General features: G+C 42.7%; 1 protein-coding gene across 1 annotated transcript in view; it reads right to left on the bottom strand.

Annotated features, from left to right (window-relative positions):
- The window catches only part of DARS1 (aspartyl-tRNA synthetase 1), an 83,480-nt gene that overhangs the window by 44,444 nt on the left and 24,178 nt on the right, over window positions 1–14,858 (bottom strand). Inside the window, exons 5-6 of the mRNA XM_083153881.1 lie at window positions 10,694–10,786; window positions 5,252–5,354 (exon numbers count right to left, since the gene is read on the bottom strand). Coding sequence (XP_083010007.1) covers window positions 5,252–5,354; window positions 10,694–10,786 — 196 coding nt within the window. The remainder of the gene's footprint in view (window positions 1–5,251; window positions 5,355–10,693; window positions 10,787–14,858) is intronic.

The raw sequence follows: 14,858 nt of genomic DNA, 5'->3' as shown, positions 1-14,858 counted from the left end.
CATCTGAAGACGAAACATCTATTACTGGCCTTTCCTCTACCTTTGACTGGATGTAAAACAACTAAGGAAATGGAAGTATTTAAGGCAGTGCCAACAAAAACATTGTTACAACAACATCATGCTTGTTTATTATAAAGAAAATCATTACAGTGATATAGTATAATGAATAATCCTGTAGTCACAACACAAGGTGATCCACTTGGCTGAATGAGCTCTCATCCCACTATCCTAATGTGATCATGTCTACCTTCATCCTGTCCACTTGAGTACCATTGTCTGTTACCTTCTGCCTTGCTGCATGATAAGCACTGCAGGTTGGGCTAATGTGAAATTGTGCATGTGCTTCTTGCATGTAATATGTGGACTGTGGACTGTAGCCTTATAACAACATCAGTGTAAAGGGGAGATGAGGAGCGATGCTAGATCACTCAGCAAGATTGCTCAGCACACAGCGATGTGTCAGCGCTGTGTGCTGAGCGTTCAGTCAGGGCCAGTGTTATCCGGTGAAAACACTGGCCCTGACCCCCAGAAATATCACTAGATTTATCCAGCATGCTGGGTATTAAATGATGATAGCGATGCGCAGATATGCCCCTACACACAGAGCGTGATCACTCAGATCACTTAAAAAATGCCCCTAAATCGCTAGGTATGTAGGCCCCATTAACTCTCGCGGAGTGCACACTGAGGTCTAACAGGGAACATTTATGAAAATCATTCGATCTAGTAATTCGGTACTTGTGTATTATCAGGCACCCACGAAATCGGCCGAAAATCGGCCACAAATCGTATGCAAAAATCGGATGCGATTTAGTGGCCGATTTTCCGTGTTTTCTGGCCGATTTGCATGCTATTCCATCATTGCACACCCCCACTATCCAAGTCAGCCCGATGCGTGGCGAGCGGACGCGGTACGCATCCTCCCGACTGGTTCATACCCCCACTATCCACGCTGGCGTGGGGTTAACTTTATAAAGCGCAGCGAGCCACCGAGCCCTGCGAGGGGATGCGTAAAACGATCCCGAAGCGTGGCTGATGGGGGTGGGTACTTGTTTCCTAGCATGGCGCCCCCGATTTCCATTGTAGTGAATCGCATCGCATTGCCTGCAATATAGCGGCATGCGATGCGATTTTTAATTGTACAAGCACCCTGATGGGTGGTTACAATGTTAAATGCACCCCCATTGTCAACGGCAACCCGAAGCGTGGCGAGTGCAGCGGTATCGCGTCCTCCGAAATTTTCATACCCCCACTATACACGTCGGCATGAAGTTGATTTTAGATAGTGTGGCGAGCGCAGCGAGCCGCCGAGCCCGAAGGGTGGCGAGCAGAGCGAGCCCCACGAGGGGTTGCGGAATACATATAAAGTAATCCGTGTGCGCTCGCCACGCTTCGGGCTTGGTGGCTCGCTGCGCTCGCCACACTATCTAAAATCAACTCCACGCCGACGTGGATAGTGGGGGCATGAAAAGGTCAGAGGACACGTACTGCTGCGCTCGCCACACTTCGGGTTGTCATTGATAGTGGGGGTGGCGTTGACAATGGGGGTGCATTTAGCATTGTAAGCACCCATCAGCGAGCTTGTACAATTAAAAATCGAATCGCATCACATGCCACTTGCTGTCATGCGATGCTATGGGATATTTAATTGTACAATCAGGGGCATTTTCCCAAAAATCGCATACCATGGCATATGTTATGCCATGGTATGCGATGGGCGCCGTGCTAGGAAACAAGTACCTGGGGGTGTGCAAGGATGGAAAAGCCTGCAAATCGGCAGGAAATGGCCGAGAATCGGCCAAAAAAGCGGCAGCTAAATCACATTGCGTATCGAATCAGCTGAAAATCGGACGTAAATCGGCCCAAAAATCGTATGCGATATCGATTTACATTAAATCGAGCGCCCAGATAATACACAAGTACCAGTAATCCTTATACAAGTATATTCAGCATATTTTAGAAAATAATAATAAAAAATGACTGGGTAATATTATCTCAATTTACTCAAAACATTACATAAGGTTTCAGACATGCCGCTTACATTTAAAACATACCAAGAAATCCAGAGATAGCCCAACAGCACATAGGTAGGGACGGCCAGCTCTCTGACCATGTCCCTGTATTTGCGGAGTCTATCTGTTCTATCAATGTTTGTGTGATCTCTGCTCCCAAAGTCCAAAAACAAACAGACTTCTGATAAAGCTGAACCCTAGTATGTGTTTCCATGCGTTAGGAAATGTAGAGGACAAGCTCCACAGTGACTCATGTGAAGGAGTAAATATACCCTGTGCATAGAGTGCTGGGTAACATGATCGCACTCTATAAATTACATATGAAGTATGCAGTTGTTACAGATGTCAGCAACCAATCCAGTCCTCCATACATTAAATTGGATAAGCATTTTAGTTCATCTTCAATGGATATTAATACAAGTAGAGATTTTGGGCTAATATGACCAATTTTTGAGAACACAATGAGGCGAGTAAAAGAGTATCCACCTCCCCGCAGAGCATACGTGTAACCAGAGGATGCCTCCCATGCAGATCTGCCAAATACTCATCTTACAATGAGCATTCACCAGATGTCAAGAAGCTTCTATTTACCATGGAGAAGTCCTCCGATAAATTACTTTGGTGTTTTTTTGAGAGCGCCTATGACCGCCTATGGGTGTGGGTCATAGGCTTGACCAATATTAAGTCGACATGCATTGGGTCGACCACTGAAGGTCAACATGGCTTAGTTCAACACATGAAATTGGTCAACATGGCTAAGTTCGACAGGGTTGGAAGGTCAACAGTAAAAAGGTCGATGTGGCTTTTTTTTTTTTGTCGCGAATGTCGACATGGTTGACATGGAAACCGCCAAAGTGTAACGCTTATGCTGGGTACACACCAAAACGATTTTGGCACAATCCCGTCAATCTGGATCCAATTCAGACTGATTGGATGCAGATTTGGTCAAAATCGTTTGGTTGGATCCGAATTGGATCCAAATCCGATCCTACCTGCTACAGGTAGGATCTGTAAAAGATCCATTCATCTGAATACAGTGGGGATCTGATCGTATGCAAATTGTATGCAAATCGTATGCAAATCGTGCGATCCGATTTGCATCCAATCCAAATCGTTTTGGTGTGTACCCAGCATTACCCTCATTACACACGGCACAATATTCTATTCTTCCTCCATGCCCTAGTAGTTGGTAGGGCAGGAAATAACCCCTGTTGGCTTGAAAAAATGTGAAAAATCATGTCGACCAAGCCATTGTTGAACCAATGCTCGTGTTGACCTTTCAACCCCGTCGGCTTAGTATATGCAGTATCACATTGTCAGGATTCATTATTTAAACTTATATTAATCAGATTAATATCCTCTCTGTGTATTCAGTGTCATTAGTCTTTTGTCACCTCTGAGACTTTGCCTAAATACAGTACATTAAGCAAATGCATCTTCCTTGCACTGGTAAAAATATATGGACCAAACTGTACAACTGGACATACAATCTACTTAGCAATGGTGCCAAAATACAGCACATTAATAAAGAGAAAGCATTTAAAAAGGTTTTAAAAAGTACATTCTGTTTGGTCAATAATCAAGGAATTCATAATGGAATCGTCATAATGATCTAATGAAGAAATCACTCAAAACACTCTCATTGCGCATTCTCTGTAAACGATGATTACTTGCTCAGGAAACAGAGTAAATGCTAAAAGGGTATTAAACAGGGAAATTCCAGGTCAAACGACTTGTCTGTTCACCACAGCTACTGTACATATTCTGGTCTTGTTTCGTTTTCCTAAATGCATTTATTGCTACTGTTTGAGTGTCACTGAGTGCGGTGTCTCTACATTCACAGCAAATGGATTCATGATGGGTCATTTAGTGGTGGGAGTAATCCAGCTAGAAGGGGCAATTTAGCTCTTTGGCTGAACCATATAGTGTTGCAGGGAGGTGAAACAGAGTTTGAAAAACCCTATTTCAACTGTAAGTCATCTAGTGTCAAAATAAAGCAGTCCAGTGTGTTAGTGCATTTTGCATGCAGGGAAAATACTGAGCGCACAAACATTAACTCTTGTGTGTTTGTGTCACACGCTATGCTGATGGCAGTGCAGCTGGCCAGTTGTTTCAGTTTTGTGCATGCATCCAAATCTCACAGCGCATGCTTCCTGATAGTTCTGTGCAGAGGGGCAGAATGAATTTGAAAGTAGGTGTGAATTATAATGGGCATTACTGGGAGTTAACAGAAGGTGGCAAGGCATATGCTGACAGTGGCCTTGTCTAAAGGCATACAACCGCTGAACACCAGTCCTGGTATCAGTTTGAAGTACACCCCCCCCCCCCCCCCCCCACACCGAAATCTAACTCTCTCTGCACATGTTACATCAGCCCCACCTGCAGTGCATATGGTGTTGTCCATTAGAGAGTGATTGTGCCTTTCCGAAGGAACCAGAATAATCCCCAGATTTGCAACGGTTAAATAATCTGCTAATACACTTCCCAGTTTTCAAGAAATTTTCCATTAGCATAATGACACAGACAATGTACAACCCTTAGCCATGCCTGTGTTAAGCAGCATTTGCTTCTAATGCTAAAAATTTGTATTATTTCTTTGCGAGGGCCAAAAGCAAACATTCCGAAACATAACGAACCAGAACGTGGTCATTTGTCTCTCATGCATACGAATCAAACTGTGGAATTTACTGTATATGCAACTTGTACACCCTTTTCTTTGCCTTTATCTTGTAATTCACAATATAATGTATATTTATATACAAATAAATCTCTGTCCCCAACACAAAGAGAGGCTAATGAAAATAAATGCCTTGGTGCATATACTTAAAGTCCCAATTATTTAGAACTCCTTTCCTGTCCAGCCTGAACTCTGTGTAAGAAGTTACGGGGAAGTTATAAAAACTTAGCAAATCTACATATGCACAAAACCCTGTGGCCCCCCCCCAGCCTTGAAGAGAGTCAGAGCTTTTGTTATTGGGCCTTAAAGTAATGTGGCCAGTTACTGGATTGACTGCCGCTTCATTGGGTTCCAATGAATTTCAGGTCTGGAATCCATTGTGAGCATAATGTATTCAGCGCAATAGTGAAGTGACGATTTTAAACAAGTGCAGCCCCCCCCCTTTCTTATCCTTCTTAAACAAATGGAGCTTTGAGGAGAATGTGTGAAAATGGTCCCTACCCTCACAGACTGGGTTCCCACCATTGTTTACGGTGACAACAGGATATAATTGCTTACTTACTTGGCAGAGAACTTAACCATCTGCTTGCTCGCACAGTCTCCCACAGCCACCAGAGCCTGGACGTTGAACTGTTGCTGACGTAGGACCAGAAAACACTGCTTTCCTGAGGAGAGGAAACAAAATACAGGTGCACCATGCACTTGTTAAATAAAGTACAGTAACACAACAGGCACAACCTCTAAAAGCGTGAAAAATGACTGGAAGACATTTCTTTTTAATAACTGCTTTGAATGGTCAGAAAGTTGTACCTTTTGCAGAATATAAAGCAGTTTCAGAAACATGCAATTTATACAAATATTAAAGATGTGTAGCCTGCCTCCCAACAGTGGTTACATAATTAAGGTTCCCTCTAGCGCAAGTCCACAAGATCCAATACTAATATGGGAAAATTGAGTAAGCTACTGATTGTCCGTCACATTAAACTACGGGTTGGGTTACTTTGCTCCTACAGCTCGCAAACAGCAGCTCCCATACCAGGGGTAAGGGAAGGGGTTGATGAAAATCCCCCTCCAAAAGATGCAAACTTTCAGCAACTGTATAATTATTATAAGAAGATTCCTGTGGACCTTGCTGTGTCTTTTATACCTTCAGCTATAGAGCCTCGAACAGAATACGGTTCTATTTTATTTTCCAACTTCTTCTATGTGATAAACCCAAAAACAATATAGTTATGTGGACAAGTTAATTTATTAAGCACCCCCCACCCCACCCCCAACACCACCATAAATGCATACCAAAATGAACATTGGAGCACCTGTACCAATACTGTAAAATGTGGTAAAAATCATAAATAAATAATAATAATAATATATATATGTCTAGTGTCCGTGAGCCTCTGCAACACTCCCATCTGCTGGCAGAGAGTAAAGCTACATCTCTTTCTCACACATGCACAAACACAGAAGGTAGCAAACTAGCTTTCTAAGCTTTTGCTTTGAGCGGGCTTACATATACATATATATATACATATATATATATATATATATATATATATAATTTTACAGTATATTATTGATACAGGTGCTTTAAAGTTCATGTTATGCATTTACATACATAACATACATATTTGTGTGTGTATATATATATATATATATATATTGAAAAACCAAGTATTTAACATAGTCATTACCCATCAGGGTGGGTGTACAATCAAAAATCGGGTCGGGGGGGGCATTTGACATTGGAATAAGCCCAAATCGGGCATGATCGCGTCGCATCACATGCCATTATAATGGCATGCGATGCGATGCAATATAAAAATTGAACAGTCGGGTTTTCAAACCCCTGATATCGGATCGCATGTGTTAAGTAGTGGCATGCGATGCGATATATCGGGCGCCCAGATAATACACTAGTACCCAAATTTGTCCTGGGATCAGGTCTGAATTAAGCCCACTATGCGATATTATGAACAAATTAATTATAAAAATTATAAAAATTGTTCAGATCGCATATAGTGTGTACGCAGTATATGTGTACTCCCACGGGTTGGCTATAACATCCTTTGTCCTCATACATGCTGCTGATCTATGTGGTCTGCATATCAGTGCTGAAATACAGACCACATTGTGCTAGAAGCACCGCAGCAGAGGGGGACACCCCAGGCAAGGAAGAGGAACAGCACAGGTTTTGAAAGCTGCAGGGAGCTAGAATGAACGCTACATTAACGATAGAATACTCCTGGATGTGGCCACTGACTTTATATTGTTGGTTGCTTGGAAAATTGCACAGTGTGTACACACGATGTTGTTTGACCGGGAGTTCATAGGAAACAAACTTTTAGCTCATATACTGATTTAGGATTACCGCTCACTGTTTATTGACTACAAACCTATTAGTGGTTAGTGTAACAAAAAAAAAACGGCTTCCCTTGGCTGCATGCAGCCGGGCTGGCAGGGATTCAGCAAGGAGAGTAGATAACTAACGGCCTATTAACTGATTAATCTCCTTCTGAGTGATTTGCGGAAAACATGGCAGTTTCTATACATAGCCTGATTTACATATTACAGTTAGTGCCAAATCACCATGTTTATGTGTTACACCCCTAATCACAAGGACGATTGTTAATACTCAATAGTACAGTACTTTCCAAACACTGAACCGTTTGATTCTATCTGAAGAAATTACCCGGGAAACATGGAAGTGCACCAACGAGACTATGAGCACATGGACTAGTCCAAGCACTGCAGTGCTTAAACAGATCTACACTATTGATTATAACGCAAAAGCAGTGTAAAAATTGCCACGCAAACCTTACAAACCTATAAATGTTTACCTTTACTGTATATAGGAAATATAATCTTTTTATTACACATCTTTAATTTTAATTTATATAACATATGTGAGCAACGCATTGACACTCAAAGGGGTATATTCAATGTGGGGGGTGAGCGGTTGACGGTGAGCAGCACCGATAGCCCGCTGTCCTTATTTAACGCTCCCCCCACACTCACAGTTTCCACCTCGACTGCTCCCGGAGGTGAGGTGGAAACGGCGAGCGCGGCCGTCAAAATGGCGAGGCTCCCCGCTATATGCCGCAGGCCCCCGGCTGTTCCGGGAATCCTCGCTGTTTTTCCCGAAACATCGAATACAGCAAGAGGCTGGCGAGGATGGCTTTTCCTCACAAAAAAAAAAGCAATCCTCGCCATACAATCCACACTCGCCCCCCACATTTAACACTGCCCATAGGGTTAATATGGCATAAAAGCTCTCAGGAAAGGTGGTGGTAGCCCTATTTTAGACAAAGGGGTGTATTCAATGCCGTGGGCAGTCGGTGACAGCGAGCAGGGCTTCCTGCTCGCTGTCACCACTCACCCTGTCAGTATTCAACTCACCCCCCTCATACGCCAATTTCCCCTCGCTCCGTTTTTTGAGCAAGGGGGAATTGGCGTATGCGGCTCCAGCAGCAGCGAGACTCGCGGCTAAATACAGCGGGTTTTCTGCATTAGCCGCGGGTCTAGCTGTTTTGCGGAATTCTCGCCGTCCTGTGACGGCAAGGATTTCCCCAGAACGTTGAATAGGGCGAGCGGCTGGCGAGGGGGTTAAACAGCGAGGATCGCTGGTTTTCTGCAATCCTCACTGTTTAACCGCCTCATCGGCCGCATTGAATACTACCCAAAGTGTTCAGGCTGAACTATATAGTAATTTAAAACCTAAACACCAAAATGCTACAATAAATTTTTTTAAAAAATCTAGTCCCCCTAAGTCAGTGGTGTTAAACTCATGGCCCTCCAGCTGTTGTGGAAATACATGTCCCAGCATGCCCTGCCACAATTTTAGCAATCCATTATATAAAACCTGTGGCCGGGCATGCTGGGATGTGTATTTCCATAACAGCTGGAGGGCCATGAGTTTGACACCACTGCCCTAAGTAAACGGTCTCACCAATATTCAGTATCCCTGCACCTTAGCTGCAGAACAGATAAATAGGAACCTAGAATATCTGTGCTCTTTTCTAGTGCAGGAGCAGACTGGTGGCGCTGCTATTTCAGTAGCCGGTGTTTGTCTTCCGTCACTCAGCATGGCTGACAATCACTAATGGCATATACCCTTTTCTATGACAATGGATTTCTGGGCTGGTAAAGTCTAGGAATGTTTATTTTGCAAGACTAAAATAACATGACATTTGGGAAAAGTGCACCACGCCTGCATGGTACAGTCTGTGGGGCCAAGCACTGGTAGCGTTACTGTACAGCTGCTACTGCGGACTAGGATGTGTGGCATTGTTTCACATCTTCTATCATTGGCTGTCATTACTCATGATGTCTAAATCAACACTAATTCAATTAATCCATTCAATACACTATGACAATGCTGGCCATATTTTTTTCAGGCAATCTGTTACAATTATTGCCTGCTTTTAAAATAGTGGATCTCTGAATATTACCAGGTGGAAAAGAAGTTTTAAAAGAATAATTATATTCAAAATAATGAAGATGAGAAGTGAATTTGAATTCCTCTACTTGGCTAAAAGCTGGGTATGCACCTGAACAGCGATGTCATGTAACTATGTATTACATCACCATACATGCTATACAATGTGTCATATGACAACATGATATATTGTGGTGTGTTTCATGTAATAAAACTGTGTCATCCATGGAATCGTACCACTTATGTTGGAAATATCCAAAGAAATGGCATTTTCAATAGAGTTTGCAGTGTCAGGTTCCATTGAGGTAGTTCGGACATGACCATAATCATTACTGTTTAAAATGGGCACGCTGTGCTATTCTATAGAGTAACCTAAATCAGTCTAGCGATGTTGCAACATATTTCCCTATACTCTCAGAATGGCCGGGAGGCTCCTTAAAATTGGGCCCCTGGAAGAGTGGGCAAGCGTCCTGTATAAACCCGGAACCCCACAGCCCCCTCCTCTGCCGGTCAAACAGCAGCATTTGCAGCTCTTCATGTAGGGGTTCAGGAAGGCAAATTGCATGCATCATTTTAGCTCTGACCCCTCTGCAAAGCTCCGCGAATCGAGGCATCTACTGTAATATAGGCATGGTTTAATGATGCCAAATTCCGCCCCCGGAAATGGTGCAGAGAGTCTCTTCTCTAGACTTCTACTGGAGAGGAGATTTAATAAGTAGGCAAGTATGTGTTGCAATGAGGACTTCGTGAATTAAATCTGTAAGTGCTGACCACATGTAGACCACAAAGGACTACTTTGAGTGAGTTCACTTTATCCACACACCATACAACTCCTGCCTGCATAATCTGGATATTCTTTCATAATAACATCACCTTTTTGGTGATCAGCAAGAACATTCAATGTAACCGTTAATGCTTGTATTTGCACTGTCAGGCTTGAAAATGCCCAGCTGTTCCTCTAATGCCTCCACCTCTCCTGCACTTCCACTGTCTTGGATGATCCAGCGCTTTTTTAGACTTAAAATGTCTAGGACTGAACTGATCATCTTCCCACCCTCCCGCATAAAACCCAAAATTCAGCACTGTGCAAACACAGAAGGGGGTGGGGGTGTACAATGAAGCAAACATCCCCACCACATCTCCAGGATCCAAACGTAGGAGATTATGCTTTAATTCACTATGCTAACAATAAAAAGTTACTAATAACATAATGTAGATTAAAGATTACTCTCAGTTTAACCAAAGCATAGCAAAACTAGAAAATGTGGTCTGGTCAAGAACCTCGAAAATGTCCACGAGTCATGAAGAGGTTAACAAAGGCTTCAAATCCGTTCCATATTCAAGGAAAATTTTAAATCTATTAATCCCCAGAGGCATTTTTGTAGGACTGGATCTTTCTTACATGTTCCCTATTTCTGCTAACGATTTATAAGGGGACAATGAATAAATAAGACCTTGATAAGAGATGGAAACTTTCATTCCAGGAAAACTGCTGGAATTAATACCGAAATCTACAGTACAGATGCCAGTGATCAGATCATACTGTGCCATAAGAAAGGCGTTTCTTACCCTTTGCTCGGCTGGTATGGACACGAGCCCGGACCCATACAACATCATCGGCCTTCTGCAGAGTCAGGTCTTTCACTCTCACAAGTGCCCTCTCTGGGGGAATAAAAGAGAAATAACTGCATGAATATGGTTTCACACAGCACTATGGCTGCCTCCGCTGTGTGTAGGCAATGGGTACTTTAAATATCAGCCAAAAAGCTCACATAGCAGTATTTCAAAGGGGTAACATGTAAAACAAGAACATAAATACATGCAAACATCAGTGAACATCAGATGCTTCGGTGTTCTATTATTTATTTATATCTTCTTCTGCAACCCAGCCAATTTCTTCAAGCTTTACAATTCGAAACAGTGATAATACACAACTGAGTAATAACAAACAGACATAGTGGTACAGCAATGCCCTGCTTACAATCAAGGGACATAGGAGTTCATACACAATTATATTTGTTACCTATAGCACAATGGTCCACCAGTTTACAAAGGTGGGACTGTACAGTGGGGATGTAATTGGATAGCAAAGGTTTAGAAACTTCCACAGAGTGGGGACGCAGCCTGAAGAAAGTCGAAAGTCCTGCATGTGTGATGGGAGCGAATATTGCGTGTGAATGACAGGTGCAAAGAGGTCATGTTGGGCGCTATGTTGAGATAAGCAAAGAGATGTAAGTTGGTGTAGTTTGGTTTATGGATTTGTGTGTAAGTAAAGGTTTTTTTTTTTTATTAAATACGGTAGGATGCAGGTAACCAGTGAAGATATTGACAAAGTGGATCCACAGATGATGAACGTCTAGTGAGTCCGGAGTTCCAATTTAAAATATGGTTACAGGTAAATAATCTGATGGGGAGACGGAGAACGTTCCATAGGTAAAGAGCACCACAGACAAATTCTTGGGAGACAGGGGTGGAAGAAAGTAATTTGTTGGGAGGAGAGGTGGCATTCATTTGTGGTTAGAAGTGGGCAGGAGAGGAATGGGGGAGTGTAAAGGGAGATAAGTTTAGATATGTAATAAAATGGGTGAGGGATCTGTGAGATTCAAATGGCTTCTAAAAAGGGGAAGAGAACCAGTAGGAGAGGGTAAATAGTACACTAATGCTGTGTACACACGGGGGCGATAGGGGCTATAATCGCTGGGAATATGGTCGCTGGCGACCATATTGCCAGTGATTGGGAGTGTGCCCCGGCGATAAATCGCCAGGTGCGCGCTCCCGTTTACAGGCCCTTTCTAATCGCTGGTCGCAGGAGCTTGCTCCTGCGACCAGCTAATTACCTCTGCGGCACCGCCAGCAGAGGTTCCTTTTCATCAGCGACCATCTCTGGTCGCTGATGCAAATGAGACACTGGGCAACATATTGCTCAGCCATATATTGCTAGCAATATATGGCTGAGCAATATATCTCCCCCATGTGTACGGGGCTTTAGGGGTAGATTTATGAAGCAGTGATAAGGGAAGAGAAGTGATAAAGTGCCTGGTGCTTTATCACCGGCCAATCAGCTTTTGACTGGTAAGTAACAGGCTGGGTTTAAATAGGAGCGGATTGGCTGGTGATAAATTACCAGGCACTGTATCACTTCTCCTCCCTTATCACTGCTTCATAAATCTACCTCTAAGAGAGGCAGCATTGAGGACTGACTGGTGTAGAGAGAGGTGGGAGGCAGGATGACAGATAGGAAAAAGGTTAGTTATCCAATCTGAAGATGACCAGCGAATGGATGACGTGAGAAAGGGTCTGATCCTGGACATGTATGGTTTGAAGAAAAGACAGGAGTCATGGATAACTCAGACAGAGCACTTGTGTGCTAAAATAGATAGGAACGCTATTACTAGATAATGAAATTGTGGAAGGGGAGGTTGTTCAGGAGGATGGGAAAGATGGTCAGACAGTTTATTAAAATAGGTATAGTAATAGATGCGAGAGAGGATAGAGGTCAGGTGAGGAGAGGTAGATCTGAGCGTTATCCATATAGAGATAATGTTGGATGCCAGTAGAGCAGATTAACTCATCTATGGAGGAAATCAAACAGAACGTTGGGAGACAATATGTATAGCACGTATACAAATCATAACCGTATCTCTTAGCACCATATGGTAGAAGACCCTGTTACAATTCCCAAACTGCATCATTTTTTATTCATTTTGGAACTTTTTAGTCAACTCCCAATCTTTTTTTTTTTTTGGGGGGGGGGTGAAGGATTGATATAAAGTTAGCGATAAAGCATGATGACGCATAGTGAGGGTAACTCGTCTTTCCCCTGTATAACCTGTATGGTGTACTTTTTCCTCAATATATTACATATTACTTTGCTTATAGTATACTAGGTACTTAGAATGAGTACATCTGCAGGTCTTTTAGGAGTGTTTGTAATATTAAAGAAATACATAAGAATAAAATATATTGTATATATAGGTAACGGGGCTGGTTTCAGAATGTAGCTGTGAAAACCAAGACTGATTTACAAAAATAATATAAGTCAGTCAGGTTTACAGTAACAGATCGTCATTGCAAGTTTTGCAGAGTGAATACACAGAATGCTTTGAGGTACTCAAGTCTTCACTGTTTCCCTACTTTGATCTCCCACACTGTTGTGTGCAGTTGAGATTCTGTGGTCTCTGCGTGCAGTACATCTTGCCTGGGGACATTTGTTCCTGCACTATGCCAGGAGGTGCTTTGCAGCATTCAGTGCCACAGAGGTGTACTGCAAACCTCTATATTACTTCATGGAATGGTGTATAAATCCTGCACTCAGGTTACATTACAGCCAACATCGGGGCTGAGAATCACTGTACTTGTGAAACCATGTCTAATAAATTCAGTTAGTATCAAGCATCAAAAAATGATAAAATGGAGAGTAATAAACAACCAGCCAATCAGCTAATAACTGCCAAGTTACAGGCTGGGTTTCAAAAATTAAAGGTAGGAGCTGATTGGCTGGTTGTTTATCACTCTATCCTTTATCACTTTTTTCAAAGCTTCATACATCTAGCCCTAAGGGTTCTAAAACAGTGAAGAGGTGGTGTTGCCCACAGCAACCAATTTCTAGGTATCAGTTCTCTACTGCTTAAGTACTGAATTCTAGAAAATAACTGGAATTGGATTGGTTGCTATGGGCAACTCCATCACTTTTTTTTTGTTTATAAAAACTATCCAAAATAGAGAACAAACAGTAAAAGTAAACACACTTTATATTATCACACAAACCCAGGCCTACTCAAGATCCTGGATCTCCTCACTCAAAACCCACTGCCACAGACGGGCTAGCGGAGAGGCCATGTAATATAGATGCAGGGAATCAGGACTATCACGCCACCCAATACTCATGGCTTACATAACGTCTGCATCTTAATCTAATGGGGCCTACTCACATAGTGATAATAAGCCATTTTAAGTGATTTCTCTAGATGGCTTAGAAAGTAAGCATATATCACTGTGTGTGTAGAGCCCATAGCGATACATGGCCCCACACACCGCTATCGTTGGTAGATGAAGAATGAGTATGTACCATAAATCTAGTCAGATCGCTTAGCAAGAGACTGCGCATCGCCCGTGTTATGTGTAGTGGCCAATAGTGATCAGCGTTACCTTGTGTAACTTAAATCTCCCATGCTTAATCACTGGTGCACATCGATTGAGCTTCCCTGAATCTAGATAGCTCAGAAAGTGCCAAGGAAATCTCCCATGCTAAAATCGCTGGCACAGATCGCTGTGTGTAGGTCCCATAAGGCCATTTATCTGCTCAGGTAAATATCAGGTGGAAAATATGGGAAGGATAGAATCAAATCAAAATAAATGCATTCTATGATAAAGTACCACGTGCAGTCGGGCAGAAAACAACATGGCATAGAAGAGGCCACAATCACGGAGACAACGTTTAACCTTAACTAAGTGCGGCTTACATATCTGGACGTCCACAGCAAAGCCTGGGAACATGTCCACCCAATTGCCATTATATTCTAAAGAGCCACGCAGTGAAACCAGGTGAGTGATTGCATCTTTGTTATTGATATGAAGGATTATAACAAGGATAGTGTGAGGGGGAGCACCAGGAGGAATATCCCATTTCTATCACAAACAGGGCAGTAAAGTCAATCCAACCAAATATATCCACTGGCTAGTTCTTCAGAATTGCCTCTGGATTGGAACAGTTTGCCTTTTCGGGTAATCCAAC

Source organism: Crinia signifera, chromosome 7, assembly GCF_055691185.1.
Source record: "Crinia signifera chromosome 7, ASM5569118v1, whole genome shotgun sequence".
Classification (NCBI taxonomy): Eukaryota; Metazoa; Chordata; class Amphibia; order Anura; family Myobatrachidae; genus Crinia; species Crinia signifera.
Note: the sequence above shows the minus strand (reverse complement) of the source record. Positions and strands in the feature narration are given on the sequence as shown.